This window comes from Larus michahellis, chromosome 8, assembly GCF_964199755.1.
Source record: "Larus michahellis chromosome 8, bLarMic1.1, whole genome shotgun sequence".
Lineage (NCBI taxonomy): Eukaryota > Metazoa > Chordata > Aves > Charadriiformes > Laridae > Larus > Larus michahellis.
In genome coordinates, this window is record NC_133903.1 from 17,867,152 (window position 1) to 17,890,976 (window position 23,825).

General features: G+C 58.6%; 3 protein-coding genes across 5 annotated transcripts; 2 read left to right on the forward strand and 1 right to left on the reverse strand.

The window, feature by feature from the left end:
• The first annotated feature begins 4,728 nt into the window (after window positions 1-4,728).
• Window positions 4,729-7,809, forward strand: IGFALS (insulin like growth factor binding protein acid labile subunit). Its single transcript, XM_074599341.1, has 2 exons — window positions 4,729-4,744; window positions 5,320-7,809. Exons 1-2 carry the CDS (start codon window positions 4,729-4,731, stop codon window positions 7,131-7,133), a joined length of 1,830 nt encoding a protein of 609 aa, XP_074455442.1. The 3' UTR covers window positions 7,134-7,809.
• A 914-nt stretch (window positions 7,810-8,723) lies between these two features.
• NUBP2 (NUBP iron-sulfur cluster assembly factor 2, cytosolic) lies at window positions 8,724-14,076 on the reverse strand. Its single transcript, XM_074598051.1, has 7 exons — window positions 14,011-14,076; window positions 12,755-12,873; window positions 11,859-12,057; window positions 11,048-11,202; window positions 10,721-10,831; window positions 10,325-10,394; window positions 8,724-9,717 (listed from the first exon to the last, which is right to left on the reverse strand). The coding sequence occupies exons 1-7, from the start codon at window positions 14,027-14,029 to the stop codon at window positions 9,572-9,574; spliced, it is 819 nt and encodes a 272-aa protein (XP_074454152.1). The 5' UTR covers window positions 14,030-14,076; the 3' UTR covers window positions 8,724-9,571.
• Window positions 14,077-14,392: 316 nt separating this feature from the next.
• Window positions 14,393-23,510, forward strand: SPSB3 (splA/ryanodine receptor domain and SOCS box containing 3). Of its 3 annotated transcripts, none has more exons than XM_074598046.1 (7): window positions 14,393-14,496; window positions 16,480-16,628; window positions 18,584-18,761; window positions 19,512-19,699; window positions 21,539-21,641; window positions 22,124-22,249; window positions 22,486-23,510. In XM_074598046.1, the coding sequence occupies exons 2-7, from the start codon at window positions 16,500-16,502 to the stop codon at window positions 22,830-22,832; spliced, it is 1,071 nt and encodes a 356-aa protein (XP_074454147.1). In that variant the 5' UTR covers window positions 14,393-14,496; window positions 16,480-16,499; the 3' UTR covers window positions 22,833-23,510. The 3 variants fall into 3 exon arrangements, with proteins under 3 accessions (XP_074454147.1, XP_074454148.1, XP_074454149.1); XM_074598047.1 differs by having other exon boundaries at window positions 14,404-14,505; XM_074598048.1 differs by lacking the exon at window positions 14,393-14,496 and adding an exon at window positions 16,343-16,385.
• Window positions 23,511-23,825: the final 315 nt, after the last annotated feature.

Genomic DNA, 23,825 nt, shown 5'->3' on the forward strand with positions numbered 1-23,825 from the left:
AGCTGCTCCAACGGGCCACCAACAGCAGAAGGACACGGAGCTGTTGGAGCGGGGCCAGAGGAGGCCCCGGAGATGCTGGGAGGGCTGGAGCCCCTCTGCTGTGAGGACAGGCTGAGAGAGCTGGGGGGGTTCAGCCTGGAGAAGAGAAGGCTCCGGGGAGACCTTGGAGCCCCTTCCAGTCCCTAAAGGGGCTCCAGGAAAGCTGGGGAGGGACTCTGGATCAGGGAGGGGAGCCATGGGATGAGGGGGAATGGCTTCAAACTGGCAGAGGGGAGATTGAGATTAGGTATTTGGAAGAAATTTTTCATTCTGAGGGTGGTGAGCCCCTGTCCCAGGTTGCCCAGAGAAGCTGTGGCTGCCCCATCCCTGGAGGTGTTCAAGGGCAGGTTGGAGGGGGCTTGGAGCAACGTGGTGTGGTGGGAGGTGTCCCTGCCCAGGGCAGGGGGTGGCACTGGGTGGGCTTTAAGTTCTCTTCCAACCCAAAACATTCAACGATTCTATTATCTCCCATTGGGACAGGCTGCTCCAACACCGTCCAGCTGGGCCTTGAGTGCTCCAAGGATGGGGCATCCACAGCTCTGCTAGGAAACCTCCAGACACTCACCGCAACAAATTTCTGCCTTCTATGCAAACAAAATCCACCTGCTTCCAGCTTAAAACTAGCACTCCTTCTGTCTCTGCAGATCCTGGTGAAAAGCCTCTTTCCATCATTCTTATAAGGCCCCTTATATATTGACAGGCTGCGATAAAGTCTTCTCCAGGATGAAAAACCCCAACTCCCCCAGCCTTTCTCCACAGGAGAGGTTCTTCCGGCCCCCAGACCATTTCCATGGTCTCCTCTGGACCCACTTTGACAGTTCCAGGTCTGCCTTGTGCTGGGACCACAGAGCTGGACGTGTGCTCCAGCGGTGGTCTCACGGGAGTCAAGGGGGAGAATCAGCTCCCTTGACCTGCTGAACACGCTGCTTCTGATGCAGCCCAGGAGATGATGGGTTTGCTGGGCTGCAAGTGCCCATTGCCCGGTCCTGTCGCCCCCAAGCATCTCCAGGTGCTTCCCTGCAGGGCTGAAAAGGAGGGCTGGGATGGGACAGGCAGGGACGGGACAGGCAGGGACATCCTGACAGCAGGCAGCATGAGGGGTCATGGCCATGCAACCTCTGTCAGGAGCAAGGTGTGTGGCCCCTCCACCACACTCCCACCCCGTCCCACCAGCCGGGCACCCCAAGGACCAGGCCGCTCCCTCCGTCACCATCAGCTTTGGAGCAGCCACTGGGGGGGAACCCACCAGCAGGACGCCCATGTCCAGGTCTGGAGAGCTTACACGGGACACGGAAGATACCCTCACCCCCTTCCTACCCACCCTGGCACACCGGCATTGTCATCGCGATGAGTTAGGCGAGGTGGCTGCCTCCCATCTCTCTGTTCATCTCCCAAATCCAACTTTGTTCTGCATGACGGCCACCGCTGGGACAGGATGTCCTGCCGTTCCCTGTCACCGTGTGCCTCTGACCCCTGCTCCTGGAGACTCCCCTTTTCCCCCAAAACTCAGAGTTTGTGAAATTTCCCGTCTGTGCCTCCAGCGATGGCCCTGGCATCCCTGAGTCATGGCTCGGGGATGTCCCCACCTTCCCCAGTGCAACCAGCCCGGCCAGGCTGGTGGAGGTGACACGGTTTCACGTGGCCACATGGGCCACCAGCGTGGTAATTAGCATCCCCAAGAGCCGTCGGCGTCTCGGCCACCTTTCCCAACTCCTCGACTCCCGGCACAAGCCTCCTGCAGCCGCGGCAGGGCATGAGCCGACACTCGGTTATTCTGATGGGGACTTTGCCAGCAGCTGCCAAAAGCTTTTGCCACTGCTGCCAGGTCCCCTCTCCAGGAACATGGGACTTTTCAAGTGAAAAACGAGGTAGCGCAATAGGTGAGGGCCAGGATGACTAGAAATGGGGGTGGCCAGTGAGCACTGGGCAAAGCCCATCTCCGACGGGATGGTGTCTCCAGGAGGGAGTTTGGTCCTTGTGGATGTCCCCAGGAGCGTGACACAAGCTCTGGGATGCCGGTGTCACCTGTCCCGGCTCTCTTAGGTAGCGGCATCGGGGCTCAAACATTTTTGGTTTGGGATGAGGAGCAGCAGCGCCGGTTGCCCTGGCAACATGAGAGGCTCTCCTCCAGATGGAGACAGTATTTGGCAAGATTTGCTAAAAATACTTCTGAACTCAGCTGTGACAACACCACCTGTGTCACATCCCCGCTCCCCCCAGGGCTCAGGCTGGGTTGGTGCTGGCCCTGCTGGTACCCAGAGCCGGCCCTGGGCCACTCGCCCTGGGTGGGGGGGAAGGGCCAGGGAGCTCCCCATTGTCCCACCAGCCTCCCCGGCCCCAGCAGGGCCACCAGCAGGTCCCTCCATGGCTCGGCCAGCCCACATGGCTGGGGACAGAACAGAGAGCCAGGGACAGCTGGTGGCATTTCCCCACGCGAAGGGACCTGGGGGGAGCTCCCTGGGGAGGGACCTGCGGGCACGGGAGGGCTGCTGGGGAAGGTAATGATTCCTGAGAGTTTAAATAGGTTTAAAAGCTTTTTTTTTTTTTAAATTATTTCACTGCTTTTCCTAATACTATTACAACCTTCTCCATGGCAACCAGGTGGGGCAGCTCAGACTTTGGTCCCAGCCGGGAAGATTAGCTGCCAGAGCCGAAACGATGGGGGGATCGGCTTGGGGAGGCGCCCGCGCTGGCTGAGGCCATGGAAATCCATGCTAGGGACCCAAACCGGGGTCCCCGTGGTGGCTGCGGTGCCCCGGGTGGGCAGGACGTCCCGGTGACGCTGGAGAGACCAACCGCCTGAGCATCCCCTGCCGCGGGCGGTGGGACATGGCCGGGGGATAGGACCTCAAGGAGGTTTAAAGGTGGAGATGGGTCTAGCTCTTCCCTGCACATCAGTTGGAAGGGATTTGCTTATTTACCCTCCTTATTATCCCTTTGCAGCTCATTTGGTATTTTTCCTGAAAGAGGGGCTGGTGGAGGCAGGGATAAACCCCCTCCCAGCCGCAGGTAGGGCATAATTAAACTTTCCCAAGAGGTTTTGTGGGTTTTGGCTGGCTGGCTCCTGCTGGATCAGCTCTTTTTAGCTTCCAGATTGATTACACCTTGTGTCAATATGTGCTTAGCGCCTATTAGTGGGTGCGTGCCTCTCCATCTCTCATTTCTCCCTTCAGATCTATAAATTCTCAGAAGAGAGGATTAAAAATAGAGTGGGGGTGGGGCAGGGGGAGAGGAGCAGAGCACACGGGGCCAAAATAAAAAAGAAGAAAACAGTGCTTGTGGGAAAGTTGGGTTGCAAGGCTGGAGCCTGGCCATCTCACTCTGACACCTCTTCCCACGGGCACGGTCCTGCTTTGGCCAGGGAGAAGGTTGTTTAAAACCACCTGAGTTAATTGATGAAGAGCTGAGATGTTCCCCGGGGAGCTGAAGGAGATACCAGGCTCCCATGGGTGAGGCTGGAGCATGACAGGGATGCCCACGGCATGGGGCTGTTGGTGGAGAGCATCCCTGCTCCATCTCCACCTCAGGGATGAGCGCGGGGGAAACCTGGGCTGGGAAGAGCCTCAGCGCCGGTGGGAGACACCCGTTCCTGGAGCTGTGGATGTGAACGGAAGGGTTAGCCATGGCTTTTCCATCCAGCAGCTGCTGGCCCACAGTGCTCCTTTCATTGGGGCAGAAGTGGCTTTTTTTTTTTTTTTTTTCTCCTGGAAACTGGTAAAAAATTCTGCAAAAGTTGTGTTGGACGCTGGTGGGGAAATGACCTGGGACACAGAAAGTGAGGTCACCAGCCTCCCCCGGGGTGGTTTTGATGAGCTGCCAGGCTCATCATCAGGGAGATGTGCCAGCCCCGGAGCATCATCCACCATCATCCCACCGTACGTGGGGCTGGCGGAGGAGCCCAGAGCCAGGGGACCCTCAGGGATGTCACCTTGCCAGTGGGCCCCGGGCTGTCTGCTTCCCCTGTGGCCCAAAAGCACCAAGCCGAGCAGCACGCGATGCTCCCAGCACCATCTCCACCCGCGAGGCAGAAATACCCACAGGAGGGTATAAAAAAAAAAAACGCCCTGAGGCTTTTACTGCCACATAGAGAGGAGCTTTTTCCCCATTTTCCATCTCATCTCCCACCATAAAACATCGGGCATTTCAGCCCATCTCCCAGTAAAGGTAACCCCCACCCCTCTAACCCCCTGGGTGACAAGGATGCCGCAAGTCCCAGAATGTGGTTTTTGGGTCCCCGATAGCGGGGCTCACCCCAAGGCACCCCCAGCAGGGCAGGCACCCAGGGAAGGGCCAGTGCTGCTGCTCGGGACCCTCCAAGGAGCCCAGGGCAAGGCCGTGGGACATCCCACGAGGCTGCCCCATCCATCCATCCATCCATCCATCCATCCATCCATCCCTCCCTCCCCTCCACGCTCAAACCCCATCTCCAGCCAGACCACCATCCCTCACCATCCCCTGTCCTGCCGGGCATCTCCCCAACCTGCACTAAAGGCAGTTCCAGACCTGGGGGGGAGAAGCCAGGAGCCCGTCCCGGGTGACGCTCGCCCCAGGGGGCTGAGGCCACGTCCCGTCCCAGCAGCAGTGGGGTTAAGCCTGGCCGGGCGGGCGGCTGGCCGGGCGTCAAGGTGGTTGCTCCATCCCTGCGCAGGGGCCGGAGAGCAGAGAGGGAGCACTGCCCTGCCCGCCACCATGAGCGCAGGCAAAGGTAAGGCAGGGAGAACCTGCCCAGCCTGGGGGCAGGGTGAGGGGGGGGACAGGGGGTATGGGGGGGAGACGCTAAAACTCTTGCTGGGGCTTCACACTTAAGTCACCCTTTGCTTTTCTCCCCCCCCCTCCTTCACTGTTAATAAGACATTTTGGGAGCCCCCGTGGTGGCTGGGGTGCTTGAAGGCACCCACGAACCTGGAGGGGGGCGGCAGGGATGGGTGGGGGCCGCGGCATCGACACCCCTGTGCTCGGAGGAGAGCAAATTAATGAGGGGCAGCGGGGGAGGAAGGAGGAGAGGGGAGCAGGGGCCTTGCTGCTGTCCTCTCCCCACGGGATGGGAATACAGAGGGATGAATTTTGGGGGTCCATGCACCCGAGGGGTCCGAGCTGTGGCAGGGGACGATCCCACACACAGGGCAGATCCAGCCTCCCAAACCTCCTGCAGCTGCACAGCGTGTGGGACTGACCCCTCCAACCTCCCCCCCCCACCCCAGGGGGGGTCCCATAGGGCAGCCATCACCACCACCCCCCCCCCCCCCGCTGACGGTGTCCCCTTCCCTCTGCGCCCCACAGCAGGTGTCACCCTCCTGCTCCCCCTGGCCCTGCTGCTGGCCACCGCCGCCCAGCCCCCCGGGGGGGACACCCCAAAGGAGCAGGGGGACACGGACCCCCCCCACTGCCCCAGCCCTTGCGCCTGCAGCTTGGATGACTACAGCGAGGAGCTCAACGTCTTCTGCAGCGCCCGCAACCTGACGCGCCTGCCCGAGGACGTCCCCCCCAACGCCAAAGCCCTTTGGCTGGACGGCAATAACTTCACCCTGCTGCCGGCCGCTGCCTTCAGGAACCTCTCGGCCTTGGATTTTCTGGACCTACAGAGCAGCCAGCTGGCCGCCGTGGAGCAGCACGCCTTCCACGGGCTGCGGAGCCTCTACCACCTCCACCTGGAACGCAACCGCCTCAAGTACTTGGCTCCCCACACCTTCTTGCACACCCAGAACCTCGTCTCCCTCAGCCTCAACAACAACTACTTCAGTAAGGTGGAGGAAGGGCTGTTTGCTGGGCTCTCCAACCTCTGGTATCTGAATCTAGGCTGGAACTCACTTGTGGTCCTGCCCGACAAGGTCTTCCATGACTTGCCCAACTTGAGGGAGCTGATCCTGGCTGGGAACAAGCTCCCCTACCTCCAGCACCAGCTCTTCTGCAGCCTTACCGAGCTGAAGGAGCTGGACCTGAGTGGTAACGCGCTCAAGGGCATCAAGATCAACATCTTCGTCAAGCTGCAGAAGCTACAGAAGCTGTACCTGAACCACAACCAGATCAACACCATCACACCTCGCGCCTTCATGGGCATGAAGTCCCTCCGGTGGCTGGATCTCTCTCACAACCGGCTGGTCTCGCTGTTTGAGGACACCTTTCTGGGGCTCCTGAGCCTGCACGTCCTACGCTTGTCCACCAACTCCATCACCAGCCTGAGGCCCAGGACTTTCAAAGACCTCCAGTTCCTCGAGGAGCTGCAGCTGGGGCACAACAGGATCCGGAGCCTGGCAGAAAGGACCTTTGAAGGGCTGGGCCAGCTGGAGGTCCTCAGCCTCAACAACAACCAGCTACAAGACATCAGGGTTGGGGCATTCCTAGGGCTGTACAACGTGGCAGTGATGCACTTGTCTGCGAACTGCATCAAGGTCCTCCCCGACTATGTCTTCAAGGGGGTCACCAAACTGCACAGCCTCCACCTAGAGCACAGCTGCCTCGGCAGGATCCGGGCAAACACCTTCTCCAGCCTCTCCAGCCTGCGGCGGCTCTTCTTACAGCACAACGCCATCTCTGTCATCGAAGACCAAAGCTTCAGAGAACTGCACGAGCTCCTAGAGCTCGACCTGAAGCACAACAGGCTGAGCCACCTCTCGCCCCAGCTCTTCATGGGTCTGAGCAACCTGGAGTACCTTTTCCTTTCCTCCAACCAGCTCCTGGAGATCTCCCAGGATACCTTCAGCCCGCTCCAGAGACTCTTCTGGCTTGACCTCTCCCATAACCAGCTGGAGACCCTGGACAACAGCGTCATCTCCCCCCTGGCCAACCTGCGGTACCTCAGCCTGAAGAACAACTCACTGGAGACCTTCTCAGTGGGCTTCCTGTGCGCCTCCTTCGCCCTGGAGCAGCTGTGGCTGGGGGGCAACAACTGGCATTGCAACTGCTCCCTGAAGGGCCTGCGGGACTTCTCCCTGCAGCACCCTGTGGTGGTCCCCCGCTTTGTGCAGTCCGTGGCCGAGGGGGACGACGCCCACGTCCCCATCTACACCTACAACAACCTCACCTGCCTCCACCCCCCGGCCGTGGCGGGCCTGGACCTCCGCGACACCACCGAGGACAGCTTTGCTCACTGCTGATGCATGCCAGCCCTTCCTGGGGGTGGCGGGGGGGTTGGGGGGGGAGATACACCAGGGACCCTTTGCCCGCCTCCTCCCCAGCCCCATCCTGGGCCCCCTGGGGCAGCAGCAGGAGCTGCAGCTCCGCAGCCGCCCCAGTTTAGCCCAAGTTTCACCGCTGCCGGTCCCCGGGGCAGCAGCAAGGAGCCATGCCCGCACCATGCTGGACCGTGACCCCGGCCATTGGCAGGGGGAGATGGACACCTGCTCCCCAGCTGGGCTTTGCTGGCTTCAAACTGAAATATTTCAGTCCTTTGATATTTAAATAGCAGCCCCTGGGTTAGCGTGCGGTGCGGTCACTCCCGGCGGGGGGAACTCGAGCATCTCCAAGCCTCCAGGATGGGGGAAAGCTGCACCCCCAGCCCGGAGCCCTCCCCACGGTGAGGTACATCCCTGCCGGGGCCAGGACTCACTGGGACAAAGCAAAGCATCTTCCTGCCATGGAGCAGCCGAGAAATCCTAAAAGCACCCCCCCGAGCTCCCCAGTAGGTTTAGGGAAGCGGGTGTGTGTGTGTGTGTGTGCAGACGACCTGCTTTAATCATTCCTTGCACTAGCAGGTGTAGGCAGGGTGCAGAAAACCGCACACGTCACTTACCTGATAAATCGTAGCAGACAAATAAACCTTTGGAGCTATCGCAACCCATCTTGTAAGTATGTTTTTTCCAAAGCACGTGCCGCAGACGGCCAGGAATTCTTATCAGAGCCCCTCAGGGCTTTGCAGACGCAGGGCGAGGAGCGCAGGCTCCCCAGGGCGCCAGAGGAGTTTGCAGCAAGTTAGTTTTCGGCGAGCCCCAGGTGGGTGGCACATACCCAGAGAGGGAGTGAGAGGTGACCGGCCATCCCACAGAAGCCAACAGCCCGGTCAGACTCCAGTCTCGCTCTCCATATCCCAGCTAAGTGACCAAAGGTCAGACAAAATTTTCCAGGAAAGCCACACGTGGGGAAACCTGGCCAGGTGTGAGTCCTCGCCGCGGGCGCAGCGTGAGCGGGGCCAGATGTTCCTCCTGCTCTCCTCCAAAACAGCTGCCCGCCATAATGCAGTTTGGTTAGTGGAAATCTGCGATTTCCCCCTGCCTCCCCCCCAAAAAAAGCACTGCAGAGATAAGTCCCAAGAGCAGAAGAGGACACCCAGAGCCCAGGAGGGAGGGAGAAAAGATGCAAGGACGCCACCTGCGTTCGCCTCCCCAGCTTAACTCCAGCCTGCAGGTCCTACGGGAGCAGCTCTGGGGCCACGGGAGGAGGCCCAAGGGAACAGGACTCTGAGCAACGAGGCAGCAACCATCTGGGGACACGGAGGAGCCCCACGCAGGGCAGGGGTGCAGAGAACAGCCACGGCAAAACATCCCGCAAAGCACTGCCAGGGCCAGCTCTCAGCAAGACAAGGGGCTGACTGGATCTTGAAGGTGGTATGAAAGCAGAGATTTAGCCGAACCCCAGCAAGGGAACTGTTGAAAAGCAGGAAATCCCTAGATGTACACGGAGAGCTCATAATACCAAGACTCACAGCTACAACGAGGCCTGAAGCCATGGCAAAAATGCAAGTCACAGACTTGGATTTTAAGAAAAGTGTTTACTGCCTGGAACTTAAAAAAAAAAAAAAAAAAAAGAAATTCCTGAGTCACAATAACCCCCAGCAGAGCAAAAAAAAGGCCTTGTTCCCAGCACGGCGGGACGCAGACCTCAGACAGGCAGCAGATCTCCTAAAAGACATTTTCTCATGCGAAGCGCATGCCGTGTCCTCAGCGGCTCATCAGGAACCAGGGAGCTGGGATGTCGGAGCGAGGCAGCCCGTCTGAGGTCCACATCGGAGCATCCAGCTCGAACTCTCCGGCCACTGAACCAAGTACCATAGGATCCATCCCAGAAGGAAAGCGGCAGGAGAAGGCAGCAGCACACGGAGCCACGCTCCCGATGATGGGTGCCGTTTGGGTTCAGTGAGGGAAGAACAACTGATGGCGTTTGCCGCTGTCACCGCGCTGGGTGATGGCCAGAAGCGCCGCAGCATACCAGACGCCGTGGACACAAGCTAGAACTCCTAAAGTACCTGCACAAGGGCTGGCCGCGGAGGAAGTTGCTGCGGGCGCGGGGGTAAGGACAACTGTACCATCTGGGCAGAGCACTGCCACGTCGGGAAGGCACAGAGCAGGCTGCCGCTGTGCCTGCAGGAGCATCCGCGCAGCAGCTCTTCGCATCCAGGGGGGAATGAAGCAGCGCTTCCCTTTTTGAATTGCTGTGAGCAGCACAAACACTGTGCTCCCCTCTCCCTCCATCAGCCCCCCATTGAGACAGTTTTATAGTTAAGCAGCTTCTGCAACCCCCCCTTTCCCTCCGGCACGGGCCGCTGGTGGTGCTGCCAGGCCAGGGGCTCTGCCAGCAAGAGTCCAGCTCCGTACCCTCCTCAGGAACTCCGCTGCGATGTACCATCCAAGATCTGCTGGGCGATGTGAGCCAAGGCAGGGAAGGCAGAGCTCTTGGGAAACTCTTGGATGAAGTCTCGGCCTTCCTCCAAGCTCTGGCTGAGTTGGGGGTCCAGGGGAACACAGCCTGTGGGATAGGAGGAAGGAATGGGGAGAGTGACTGCTTGCTGTCTTTGTAGGGCAATCCTGGAGTCAGGATTAAAGAAATACCCTGCCGGAGTCATCTCCAGGAGAGATGTAGTAGGAAAGAGGGCAACCACTACCCCCGCTGAGCTCTCCAAGAGCTACTTCTCACCAGCAACTGCTGCCTCTGAGTCGAAGACCCCACCCGACACCACAGTGCTTCATGAGAGACACTCTCCCATCCGATCCCACCCCTGTCCGGAGGGCAGGGTTCAGCCCTCAGCCCCTGTTTCTCATGAAGGCTCCAGGGCATTTCAGGATGGCTCTCGTGCAGCTTCAGCCTCGCTTACTCCGTCACCGCGATGCCAGCAGTCAGAGCAGGCTGCTGAACACCACCTCCTCTGCCCCGACGGGGCCAGACACCCAACTCCGCGCAGTTTGGATGGCAGAGAGGCAACGCAAGAACCACACCCCGCCTCTGACCAGGTACCAGGGGCCCACAGGGACCAGAGTCCAGCCCGCCTGCCCCCGTGACACTGCATCTCCCTGTTCAAACGCCACGCGGACATCGCCTCCAACCACAGGGAGTTCTGCTTCAAGAGGCCACTCACCTAAGAAGGGGACCCCAGCGTGCTTGGCCAGCTCCTCACCTCCCCCTTTGGAAAAGATGTTTGTGCACTCCTGAAGGAGGAAGAGCAAAAGAGGTGAGTCACAAACGCCAGAGCCCCGTGCAACAGGGCAGGCGCTGCCCGCACGTGAGCGGAGCCAGTTCCCCTCCGCCTTCCAGCCTCGGGGCCCTGCCTTCGCCCCTGCCCTGCCCCGGCTCTCTTTAGGAAAGCAGAGCCAGTGGCTTCTCCCAAAGCTGACAAGCAGCAGCTTCTCGTTTCCACAGCTCACAGCATCGCCCCTGCGGCATTTGCTGATTTTTCCCATCCAAGGCACCACATCCTACAACGCCCCGTCACAAACGAGACCCCGCAATAGCCCAGCGGTCCCAATAAACTCACGGAACAGTGTGGGCAGACAAAGCCGCTCATGTTCTCCACGATGCCGAGAACTCGTAAGCCCGTCTTCTTACAGAACGTCAGCTCTCGCCTCACATCTCCTACAGACACGGCCTGCGGGGGAGAGCGGCGGAGGTTAGGAGTGTCCGTCTGTCCAAATGGACCGTGGCTGAGCAGGCATGCACCAAAGGAGAAGCAGATGCGCAGAACAAGCAGCCATGGACAGGTCTGTGCAAACACACACCCTAGGGTGCATATTTGCCTCCAAACCATGCCCGAAGGCAGGAGCCTGCCCAAGAACTCCAGTCCAGCCCCAGCTGGCTGCCCTACCTGAGGCGTTGTGACCAGGATTGCTCCAAGGGGCTTGTAGGGCCGCAAGGCCTCCACCGTGGAGATGTGCTCGTCAGATGTGCCCGGTGGCGTGTCCACGATGAGAAAGTCCAGGTCCCCCCAGGCCACATCAGCAACAAACTGTTTGATCAAAGCTAGGGAAATAAAAGGGGCAGAAAAAACCCAAACAGGTTTCAGCAGGTGCCCTGAGAGCCGTGGGCCAGGGGTCGGGAGGCACCGTAGGTAACAAGGGCCCGCAGAGAGATGGCAGGGCTAGCTGTCAGCACAACAGGGACTGCACTCTCCCCATCCGAGTGATCTGAACCCACTCCCACAGCACAGGAGCCTTGCCTTGCTCCAAGGAACAACCTGCCCAGAAAAGCCTGGCCCCCAGCAGGAGCAAACACAACCTCCAGGAGTGTTTGCAGAAGGCTCCTAGCACTGGAAGGTGGCTACCAACAGCAAAACAGTTGGACTTGATGATCTTATGGTTAGACTCAATGATCTTAAAGGTCTTAATGGCTTTAAGCTGAAAGAGGGGAGATTTAGATGAGATATCGGGAAGAAATTCTTGGCTGTGAGGGTGCTGAGCCCCTGGCCCAGGTTGCCCAGGGAAGCTGTGGCTGCCCCATCCCTGGAGGTGTTCAAGGGCAGGTTGGAGGGGGCTTGGAGCAACGTGGTGTGGTGGGAGGTGTCCCTGCCCAGGGCAGGGAGGTGGAATTGGGTGATCTTTAAGGTCCCTTCCAACCCAAACCGTTCTGTGATTCTTTTCCAACCTAAATGATTCTATGATTCTAAAACCCCACTGTACCATTTTTCTTGGGTCCTCTCCACACCACAGCATCATCCGGCTTCTCCAGCAGGAAGCCGATGGACATGAGTGAGATGCTTTTGTCTTGATCCACGAAGACGGGGACCCAGCCACTGTCACACTGGTGCACATCGTTGTCTTGCACCCTGAACATGCGGGGAATGCTGGGGCCGCACAGGTCCACGTCCAGGATCCCCACCTGCGGGTGATGAGGCAGAGACCTTCAGACAGGGCTGAGCACAGCAGCAGCAACCGGACACGCTCCTTCCCTGGGCGGGGGGAGGCAGCATCCAAATTTAGGCTGCTCACAGCATTTTACAGAACGGACTCTAAGCTCAGCAGCCAGATTTGAAACACAAAGACCTGCTCTAAAGTTTGACTGGTCTCCTTCTCCCTGAGGAGCATCTCCTGGGTATTTTCAGGCACTCTGGGGAGATCTTTATGCCAGACGCCTGTCAGGGCACAGGCGGCATTGGCTCCACAGAGCCTTTAAAAAAAAATACTCAAGGAATTCAGCCTCTCGTGCCCACACCATTCCTCTTTGTCCCCATCATAATGCCGTCCTTCAGGTCACTCACTTCACTCCACAAAGGGAGCGTGTCACTCCACAAACCAGGAAAGTCACTTCTCAGTGCCTTGCCTTCGAAAACAACAACGAATCTCAGATAATTTTAGTCTCTTGGCTGAAGGGGAAGCGAACCACGGTTACCTGTGCTAGACCAAGCAAGCACAGAAAAAAGAAACACTTGAGCTTTTATCACAAGCAGCAGTTTTGCACAGAGGATCTACACGTTACCCACACGGGACATGCGTATGTAAAGGAAGAGCAAAACCCAGCGCAGCTGGAGGTCGGGAAGAAGAAGACTGAGCTCAACGTCTCACAGACTCTCCCTCACCTTCTTCCCGGAGTGCCGCAGTGACAGAGCCAGCTCGGTGGAGATGGTGCTCTTCCCCACGCCGCCCTTCCCAGAGAGCACCAGCAGGATGTGCCGCACCCCGGCCAGGTTGCTTCTCTCTGGGAGGAACGATAACAAGGCGTCAGAGTCTCTAATAAGAGCAGTAATGAGGCATCAGAGTCTCTCCTGATGCAAGACAGTGGCACCCAACCGGCCAGCACAGACATGGGCCTCCGCTGAGGGTGATGATGGCTGTCTACTCCAATAAATCCGGTTTAAGTGTGAGGGAAAGGGAAAGAAGAGGTGGATGTGCCACATCCCTTTCGCATCAGAAAAGGGACAATAAGAACAACAGCAGTAAACAGTCTGTGGGGAGTAAAGGCTTTGTCCAGATGACCTAAGCTGCAATTAGGCAGCAAAGCAATAAACACCCACAGTGCTTTGTCACACTGCGCGTATGCCAGGTTGAGCCCGAGCCCTCCCAGGGAATGGCTCGGAGGCTGTCGGTGAGGTCAGGTCCTTGGCGTTTCCTTCCTCCACGCCACACCGGTTGCCTCCCTGCGGCCCCACGCTCCTCTCCAGCCGCCCCGCCGTTTCTGGCTGGGCTGTCAGCGCCGCTCAGGCCCCGCTTCGGGCTCAGCCGCCACATCCCACCAACGCGGAGCCGAGAGCAGGGAAGGCTCTGGGGACGGTTCCCCGGCCCGGGGCTCCGCGGACGGCGGAGGGTCAGAGCGGGCGCTTCGGCCGCAGCCGAGCAAACGCCACCCACCGGGGCCCGCGTTCCCGGGCGGCCCGTCACCGCCGGACACTGACTCACCGCACCAGGCCCGACCCTCCCCCGCGCCGCTCCGGCGGCACACCAGCACCGGCGGCATGGAGCCCATACGCACCATGGCGGACCTCATCCGCACCTCCACCGACGGTAACGGCGCCCGGCACCGATAACGGGGAGGGGGGGAAGAAGAGGGAGCTGGGAGGAGGGAGAAGAAGACCGGCCCGGTGACACCGGCAGCCCCGCGCCAGGCCCGGTTACTGGGCGCTTCCCGCAGCAGGAGTCAGGCCCAGGCCCCCGGCAAGGCCCAGCGCCAACCCTCCGGTAACCGGGCCCCGACGCGGTCCGAGCGCCGCGGAGCTCCCCTCGCCAGGAGCCGGGCCCCACCATCACCGTCCAGCCCGGAGCTCTCCCCACAGGAGCTGGGGTCACCCCGGGGTCCCGCCACCCCACGAGAGGCCGGTTTGGGCCCACCGCCGCTCACCCCCTGCCGCCTCCTCCATGCTGCTGCCAGGAGCCTCCCACTTCCGCCTTCCGCCGGGTTAAAGCCCCGCCCCCGCGGACTGGCAGGCACTGACCCCAATCGCCAGCCGAGCACTCACCGGGATCCCGCCCTCCCAGGCCTCGCAGCCAATCCAGCTCTTTGACTCCCGCGCCGCCAGCCAATGGGCTTGGTGCTTTCCCTCCGCGCCTCTCCCCTGCCCTCCGTAGTGTCAGCCCAATGGCGCGGCTCCTCGGGGATTGACGCACGGCGCAGCCAGTGGCGAAGGGCGTCCCTCAGGCACCCCCTCTTCGTCTGTGAGCGACGGGGCGCTCAGCCAATGGTAGAGGGGTCCGGAGCGGATGTAGCCAATGGGCGTTGGGGAGGGGCGGTGCCGAGAGAGGATTGTTTATGTCCCGGGAGGGGAAAGTAGGTCAGAGCGCGGCGGCGGGGCCGGACCGTGGGGTCGCGCCAGGCCGGGCCGGGCAGGTGTGACGGGTACCGACCGGGAACCGACCGAGGGGCGGGTTGATGGGTGGGTGGGAAAGAGGGAGGGAGGGAGGGAGCGAGCGAGCGAGCGAGGGAGCGAGCTGAGGACCGAGGCCTGGGCCCGGCCGGGCCGTGCGGCCCGAGCGCGGCGGTCTGGCCTGGCCCGGCCCGGCCGCGCCTCAGCCTCTGGGCCTGGCTGAGGCCGGGGTGTGTGTATGTGTGTGTGGGCTACGTCTAGGGCCCGGCCCGCCGGCTCCCAGCCCCGTCACGGCCCTGCGGCAGCGCCCTTCGGGCCGATGGGCGAAGGAGCGGGTGGGAGCCGGCTGGCGGGGGGCTGCGGCCGCGGCGAAGGGTGCTGAGCCGCTGTGGGTGCTCGTCCGGGCCGGGAAGGGGGAGCTGCGGCCTGGGTTTAGAGTGCCGGAATCCCCGGTTGGAAGGGAACTCGGGGATCATCTGGTCCAGCCTTTCTTGGATGAAGTGCGCTCAAGCCGAGGTGGCCCAGCACCCTCTCCAGCTATATCTTAACGATGCCCAATGGTAGGGAGTCCGTTGCCTCCCTGGGGAGATTATTCCAGTGGCTGATTGATCTCACTGTGAAATGTTTTCTTCTTGTTTGCAACTGGAATCTCCACAGGAGCAACTTGTACCCATTACCCCTCATCTTTTCCACCTTACTCTTGTAAAAAGGGAGTCTCCATCTTTGTAGCTACCCTTTAAATACTGGAATGTGGTGGTAAGGTCTCCCCTAAACTGCCTTTTCTCAAGGCTGAACAAACCTTGAGGTGCTTTCCCAACATGGCAGAGGTGAGACCTCCTGGTCTTGGTGGGTGGGATGCCCAGAGATCTTCAGAGCATCCGTGGTCACCTGCACAACCGGCAGTGGCTCGGCCTGTTCTGCTTTTCCAGGAGCTGCTGGCCCCTCAGGGACTGAGGCGCAGGAGGAGCGGGGACGGGTGCCTTACGGTGGGCACCAGGATGGGGCTGAGCCCCCGCATGTTTTGCAGGATTTGTGTGTGTCAGGGAAGCACCGGAGCGGGTGTGCAGAGCATCTGCCTGCGGCGGGGAGGCTGAGCAGGGGGAGCGGGTTCAAGGGAGGGGAGGGGGGATTACGGCCCTGCAGGTTCCTCTTGGTGGGGAGCTGTTTTTTCTGCAAAGATAAGCTTTGGGAGAAATGAGACTGTGGGTGTCGAGGTTCACCTGTCGCATGTAATGCTCCTGCGTGGTGGCTGGGAGCTGGCAGGGTCTGTCAGGCTGTACGAAGAAGCCTACGGAAGTCTGTCTCTGAATAACATCCCTGCCCGAGTCGGGAGACAGAAGCAGCTGCTTTGCTTCTCTCTTGAGGCAAGTCGGGACAGGTCCATGAAAAGGACGGTTTCCCTTCAGCGAGCAGGGAAGTGGTCTCTCCCCCACTCCAAACGCTGAGAGCAAAGTCTTCTCTCGGCGGCAGTTGCTCGGAGGTGAGCAAACAGCCTTCCCCGCACACACAGGCAGCTCAGCCACACAGGGCCGTGGAGGTGGCCAGGACGGTGCAGGTGGCCGAGCAGCGCGGCCAGAGCCCAGGCAGCTGCTGGAGGGTGACCAGGCGCCGGGGGTGCCATGTTTTGGTGGCTGACAATCCTGACACTCCCCAGGACAGAGGTCAGAGGCAGATGCTGGATCTGTGCACTGTGGAGGGGGCAGCTGCTGCTGCCATTGTGTCTTGGGAGTGTTTTTTGGGGCCAGTTTGGCACCTGGGCTTGGAGAGAAGTTGACCCTGCTTGGAGAAAGAAAGAAAATTCTGAAGTTTGCAGAAGCTTGCAATGCAAGAGGAACTTATTTTGTATCATTTTATCCACGTGCAGAACATGGTTCATGCTCATCTGTTCCTTGGGGGGCTGTGGAGACTTGGGGTAGGTTGCTTCAGAGGACTGAGCTCAGTGAGCGGTGGGTGGAAGCGGGACATGGCTGCTGTGTGTAACCTCCTCTCCCTTGCCTCCCCTACAGCTTATCTCTCTCAGAACAGCATGGCGCGACGCACGCGGAGCAGCAGGGCCTGGCACTTCGTCCTGAGTGGGGTGCGGCGAGAGGCAGACACCCGGGCGGTCGCCTTGGCCACTGGTGCGCGTGGCTGGGGCTACGACTCCGATGGGCAGGTAGGGCTGGCTGGCACTCGGGTGGCTCTGAAGCGACACGAGAGGAAAGCTGTCCTCTCCCCTGACAGCGGGCACTTTCTTAAGGTCCGTGTGACTGAGCAGCTAGTACTTCAGCACGCACAACTGGCCAGCATTTAATAAAATACACAGGCCACGTTAATGAGCTTCGTGCAAGGTCTAACGTGGGGCTCCCGGCACATCTTCCCACAGGAGGGAATGCTAAGCTGCTCGTGGTCTGCTCCCTAGTTGTGCACGGCAGCTCTGTCATTAGCTGAGCCGGGGAGCTGATCGATACTGAGCTAACTACTTTTTTAAGCATAGGGTGTGTGTGTGTCCTATCTAAAGTACGTACAATATTTTTTAAATATTCTTTTTCAACTAGTGATCTAAATATGTGTTTAAACCGGATCAGTTCTCCGGTCTGGCTCAGTGTGCCAGCTTCTGGTCTTTGCGTGCCTGGTAGATGGTGTTGGAAGGAGTGGAGCTGCTTCAGTCTGTGAAGTTACAGCCTCAGATATCTTCCAACTCAAATTCTCTCCTCCGTTTCCTGCACGTCGCTTCTGAACCCGGCCTGGGCATGCAGGTGTGCTGGAAGACGGGAACGCAGCAGGAAGAGCAGTCAGTAAAACAGTGCGAGGAGTGACTTAGATTCACCTCCACCATCCTTCAGCTCTTTTCTCCAGTTCTTAAGCGTGTGAGTTCAGTTCCCTGTGCAGCAGCAGGGGACACCAGGAAGGGCTCCTGGAGGTTCAGAGCTAGGGTAAAAGCCTTACGAGGCCACTGCCAGAGCACGGTGTCCAAACCCAGGCTGCTGTGCTGCCAGAAAATGAGCCTTTTCTCTGCAGCTAGGGTAACTTTGTGTTTCTACAGTGATGGGAATGGCTGGATTTCTAGATAGCAGGAGTTAGGAAGGGCCAATGAAAGCCAGAAATCAAACTGTTTAATATGCAGGCTGGAGAAGGAGGGGTGGGCAGTGAGTAAGCCCGAGCCATTTCAAATCCCGCTGTCTTACACAGCTACAAGAACATGAATTTAAGGGTTTTCGTCTTTAAATACTGTTTACAAAGTCTGCCGTGGGGGTGAATAACGAGCAGGTACACCTGACCAGTGCGTAAACCCAGAGTAACTCGCTGCGACCTGTGGTAAGAGGCTCCATTAGGTGACACCAAACCTCCCATAACACAGGGATCGAGACGGGGCTTTGACTTAACAGCGTCCAGCGCAGGGACACTTTGGTCTCTTGGCACTGGGGGATCGTAAATCAAGTTTTTGTCTTCCTGCATGAAAGTAAACAAAAGCCTTTTAATCCTTCCGTAGGTTCCCTGTGGGCCTGTCTGCAGCGCTGGCGTGAGGAGCTGCAGCCGTACTGCTTAACTGGTTCCCCTTTGTTCTGCCCTCTCCCCTGCCTGGCCTCCTCCTCTCCCTTTTCCTCCTCGGCTTATTTCCCTCCCTCGCTCCTCCGTCAGCTCCCAGCCTCTCCAGACCAGTGGTTTGCTGCAGCGTGCCCTGGTTTTGCGATGCCTTGGCTGGGGTCTCCAGTTGGCTGTAACCTGCCCGTTGAAAACCGTAGCTTTAGCCCAGAGTTTGCTTAAAAATACGTGTGTTAAAGACTTAGACTGTCACGCTGCTTGCCTGCTGTGACAGCTCCTCGCCCCTGGAAGGCACAAAGAACGTACCCACGTCATACAGTGCCCCTTGCTGAGAGGTCTCTGCAGCTCAGAGAGATGCTAGCCAGGTCCCAAAACAAGGTAGTTCGACTAGCACAGCCCCTTGCCTCTCTGCGTGGCAATTTAGGCCAGGGTACGATGCAGCCGTGCTGCCACCGGCTCTGTCACAAGCCTGGGGACCTCCCCGCACAGCTCTGTGGCACGCCAGACCTCGGTGACCTCTGCCGGCCCAGCTCCCCCAGCCTCGGGGCATTCAGTAGTGACCATTCCTCTGCTTTTCCCCGACAGCACAGCGACTCGGATTCGGAGCCGGAGTTTTCCTCCCTCTCGCCTTCCATCCCGAGTGCCATCCCTGTGACCGGAGAGTCCTACTGCAACTGCGAGAACCAGAGCGAAGCGCCCTACTGCTCCAGCCTGCACGCCCTCCACCGCGTCAAGGACTGCCAGTGCGGCGAGGAGGACGAGTGTAAGGAAGGGGGTCCCCAGGGGCCCGCCGTAGTCCTTTGGGGTTTGAAGGGGTGCAGTCCCAGCCTGGTGGCACAGACTGTGCCCCTGCACAGGTCCTTTGCTTTGCGTGGGGGCCCTTATCTCCGTGCGGCGCTCCTTTGTTTACATCTCAAAGCCACGTAGGCTGTAGGAAGATTACAAGCACGTGGCCCCTGTGATGTTTGAAGGGCTGAGTGCTGAACCTGTTAACGCATCAGAGTTCACCTCTGGGGACCCGCTCTCAAATCCGGCGGAGGCCACCAGTGAAACCGGCCCTCGTGGTTACAGCCTCTTGCCGTTGATCCCTGGTAGGGCTGGCAGGCCACCCGGCTGCAGGGTGTGCTCAGAACAGAGCGGGGAGGTAGGCAGAGGGTGGGCTCGGGCTGGCCGAGAAAGCCTGTGGCATAGCGGGGCTCCCCCTTGAGCCTAGGAGAAGGGTAGGAAGAAAGGAGGCTCTTCCTGGTAGCCTTGGGTTAGCCAAAGTGGGAACTGGTTAATGCTGACAGCTTCGAGTTGAGAGCACTGAACCATCCCCAGTGGGACACAGCAGAATAGGTCAGGCCTCAAACAACTCTCTGAGGAGCCCAGCCCTCTTAAACTAACAACAAAAAAAAAAAGAAAAAGAAAACTCCGACAGGCCTTCAGAATAAATGTCTGCCTGTCCTTTGGCTTGGGGATGGCTCCCTGAGGGCCTTTGCCCATCCTTGTCCCCTCTCTGCTTCCCAAACAGATTTTGACTGGGTGTGGGACGACCTGAATAAGTCGACGGCCACCCTGCTGACCTGTGACAACCGCAAGGTGAACTTCCACATGGAGTACAGCTGCGGCACCGCCGCCATCCGGGGGAACAAAGAGCTGGCGGACGGGCAGCACTTCTGGGAGATCAAGATGACCTCCCCCGTCTACGGCACAGACATGGTACGTGGGGCAGAGTCGCTTACGGGCAGGCAGAAATGTCCAGTGCTCTCTGAACAGGGACGGGGAGAATGCAGTACAGCCCGCTGTAGAAGGTCAGGTTTGAGGCCATCTAAGGAACCCAAAGGTGTATGAGTCCATGGGATGTGGGTCTGACACCCATGCATCCGTGGGTCTGAGGGAACTGGCAGATGAAGTTGCTAAGCCACTATGCATCATATTTGAAAAATTGTGGCAGACTGGTGAAGTTCCCACTGACTGGAAAAGGGGAAACATAACCCCCATTTTTAAACAGGAGAAAAAGGAATACCCGTGGAACTGCAGGCCAGTCAGGCTTACCTCTGTGCCTGGCAAGATCACGGAGCAGATCCTCCTGGAAACTCTGCTAAGACACGTGGAAAATAAGGAGGTGATTGGTGACAGCCAGCGTGGCTTCACTAAGGGCAAATCGTGCCTGACAAATTTGGTGGCCTGCTACAATGGGGTTGCAGCGTTGGTAGATAAGGGAAGAGCAACTGACATCATCTACCTGGACTTGCGCAGACTGTCCCTCATGACATCCTTGTCTCTAAATTGGAGACAGACAAATTTGGCAGATGGACCACTCGGCGGATAAGGAATTGGCTGGATGGCCGCGCTCAAATTGTTGCAGTCAACAGCTTGATGTCTGGTTGGTGACCAATGACAAGTGGCGTTCCTCAGGGGTCTGCATTGGAACCAGTATTTAGGTCTTTGCTGGGGACATGGACAGTGGGATTGAGTGCACCCTTGGCAAGTTTGCAGATGACACCAAGCTGAGTTGACACTCTAGAGGGACAGGATGTCATCCAGAGGGACCTGGATAGGATGGAGAGGTGTGCCCATACAAACTTCATGAGGTTCAGCAAGGACAAGTGCAGAGTCCTGCAGGTGGGTCGAGGCAGCCCCTGGTCCCAGCACAGGCTGGAGATGGAGAGCGGCCCTGAAGAGAAGGGCTTGTGAGTATTGGCAGATGAGAAGCTCAACGTTCACCGGCAACGTGAGCCGACAGCCCAGAAACCCCCCCACAGCCTGAGCTGCATCCCCAGCAGCGTGGGCAGCAGGGCGAGGGCGGGATTCTGCCCCTCTGCTCCGCTCTGTGACACCCCCCTGCAGTGCTGCCTCCAGCTCTGGGGTACCAACAGCAGAAGGACACGGAGCTGTTGGAGCGGGGCCAGAGGAGGCCCCGGAGATGCTGGGAGGGCTGGAGCCCCTCTGCTGTGAGGACAGGCTGAGAGAGCTGGGGGGGTTCAGCCTGGAGAAGAGAAGGCTCCGGGGAGACCTTGGAGCCCCTTCCAGTCCCTAAAGGGGCTCCAGGAAAGCTGGGGAGGGACTCTGGATCAGGGAGGGGAGCCATGGGACGAGGGGGAATGGTGTCAAACTGGCAGAGGGGAGATTGAGATTAGGTATTTGGAAGAAATTTTTCATTCTGAGGGTGGTGAGCCCCTGTCCCAGGTTGCCCAGAGAAGCTGTGGCTGCCCCATCCCTGGAGGTGTTCAAGGGCAGGTTGGACGGGGCTTGGAGCAACGTGGTGTGGTGGGAGGTGTCCCTGCCCAGGGCAGGGGGTGGCACTGGGTGATCTTTAAGGTCCCTTGCAACCCAAACCATTCTGTGATCAAGACAGAAACCTTCTCCAGCAGTTCATCTGGGCCTCCTTACTTTAGGAAGGGAAATTGGAGCCGAGAGCCTTCAACTCCGGCCTGAAATCTTTGACTTTGCTTCACCAAAACCTCTGGGTGTTTTGGACTGTGCCAAGAAAAGGAGGGGAGTCTCAGTTGTGTTTGCTAAGCTTGTGTTCTTTTTCCTCCTCGCCTTGCCTCCCAGATGGTGGGAATTGGGACGTCAGATGTGAATCTGGACAAGTACCGCCACACCTTCTGCAGCCTGTTGGGCAAGGACGAAGACAGCTGGGGACTGTCCTACACAGGTAACACAGGCAGGGCAGTGGCAGGATGGCTGGAAGGGCAGCAGCGAGCATAAGCGTTGTCCTAAGGTGTTGAGAATTAAACAGTCTGAAGGGGATGGAGGCCAAAAAGGCCATCAGAGCTGTGAGTCCCTTTGTTAATGACAGCCGGAGCGGCTGCCTGCAGCGCGCAGCTCTCGGAGCAGCTCCCCTTGCCCGCCTTTCACAGACCCCTTAGAACCGGTGTGTGACCCTCCAGGGTACCCGGCTGCTGGTTGCACATCACTGACTGGGGGTTTCCATGCCACTACCTGCGCTCTGGCATTGCAAAACCTCAGCTTTTCCCTTTTCTTTGCCCACTCTAGGGTGGGAGGGCCGGGATCAGGCACCGGAGGGATTTTTTAGACACCGAGCGGGGCTGTACCAGTGGGAACTCGCAGTGCGGGAGGTGGGATGAATTCATGGAGCACAGGCTTTCTGCTCAATGCTGTTTGTTGTGGTTTAAGGACTACTGCATCACAAGGGAGACAAAACAAACTTCTCTTCGAGGTTTGGCCAAGGCTCCATCATCGGGGTGCATTTGGACACATGGCACGGGACGCTCACGTTCTTCAAGAACCGCAAGTGCATAGGTAAGAGCAAGGGCAGCCACAGGCAGAGGGACTGGGAGGGAGGAGAAAACACTGGCAAAGGAGAAGACCAAGGTGTGAAGCGGGTGGGAGGACGGTTACATTTGTTTTTTAATAGATTGGGATTTCAAGAGGCTGTTTTCCAACAGCTCTGTAGTTAATAGGTTCAGGGTAGCTGGGAGGAGTGAGATCACCTCCTCTAAACTAATGTGAACCCCTGCGATGCTGTCCCCCGGCAGGCGTTGCAGCTACGAAGCTGCAGAACAAGAAGTTCTACCCCATGGTGTGCTCGACGGCGGCCAAGAGCAGCATGAAGGTGATCCGCTCCTGCGCCAGCTGCACATCCCTCCAGTATCTCTGCTGTTACCGCCTGCGCCAGCTCCTGCCCGACTACGTGGACACGCTGGAGGTGCTGCCACTGCCACCGGGACTCAAGCAGGTGCTGCACAACAAACTGGGGTGGGTCTTGAGCATGAACTATAGCACGTCGAAGCCTTCCTCCTCCTCCTCCTCGGGAAGCGACTCAGATAGCTCCTGTGGCTCAGACGCAGAGGCCTGCCAAAGGAAGAGGTGCAGGAGGACATAATGTCTCTGCAGATGAACTGCGGTGAGGGAGTCGGGTGGGGTTTTGTTCCGCCGTCTGCGAGGGCTGGCCAGGCCTGATGCACCTCTCTCTTCACGGGGACTTCCATTTCTACTCGTTTGCAAAGATTTCCCTTAGGCTGTTGGAAATCTTTAGCCTAAACATCCGTCACATGCATTGAAAAGACCTGTCGACTCCAAGAGGTCCCAGCTCTGTGAAACAGGTAAACTGCAGCCACGCATCGGAGCTTCATCTCCTGACTTGCTCCCAAAGCCATCGCCTCATCCTCAAGGACCCCTCTTCTCTGCAGCCTGTCAGCAGAGACAAGATTTAAAGTGGCCTCCGTGGGTTCAAAGCGTACCAGACTCCAGTCACATAATGGACTTGACTCATCGAAAGACAAAATCAAAGAGCAGTCCCCAACTCCTGACTGTTGTGTGTTGGTTTGGTGTCTGCCATGGACTCCTCGCGCCGTGGGGCACGATCGAGCAGCAGCACGTAGGGAGACGGGGTTCCTGGAGATGCATCTGCGTCGCTGCTGTGAAAGAGCAGTTATTTGCACCAGTTGAGCTGCTGGTGATGTTTCTCGAGCCCCCGATGACTTTAGTTGCTTTGCATGTTGGCTCCTGCTGCTTCTCCTGTATCAAAGACTGTATTAAACTGTAATGATGAAAGTAGAAACTGTCTTTCATTCCTTTTACAGCCCCTGAAGGCAGGATTCTGAAGGCGCTTGTCAAAAATGGCCACGCTGGCACAGCTCCCAGCCTGGAGGGGCGTTTTAAAGGCAACATTTGTGTGTCGGATCTGGAGGAGGTAAAGGCGGTAGGGATCACCTCCGCCTCTGCCCTGGGGAGGGTTCTTGTGCTTCCCGCTGAAACACCAGTCTGTCTGGGATGGGTCAGCAGCAGAGCCAGACCTACACCCGTGGCTGCGCCTGGGAAGGGAGGCTGCAGGGGTTTATAACGCGTGTCCTTGGGCAGGTTACACTGGGACAAA

Bases quoted from the DNA above. Each gene is read 5' to 3' on its own strand.
- NUBP2 (XM_074598051.1), bottom strand. The intron at 11,203-11,858 runs GTACAGTGGGGT...TTATTTCCCTAG, and splicing joins GAGAGGACCCAAGAAAAATG to CTTTGATCAAACAGTTTGTT. The intron at 10,832-11,047 runs GTAGGGCAGCCA...TCTCCCCCGCAG, and splicing joins TCCTGGTCACAACGCCTCAG to GCCGTGTCTGTAGGAGATGT.
- SPSB3 (XM_074598046.1), top strand. From the start codon at position 16,500: ATGGCGCGACGCACGCGGAGCAGCAGGGCCTGGCACTTCGTCCTGAGT. The intron at 18,762-19,511 runs GTAAGGAAGGGG...CTTCCCAAACAG, and splicing joins GTGCGGCGAGGAGGACGAGT to ATTTTGACTGGGTGTGGGAC. The intron at 22,250-22,485 runs GTAAGAGCAAGG...GTCCCCCGGCAG, and splicing joins CAAGAACCGCAAGTGCATAG to GCGTTGCAGCTACGAAGCTG.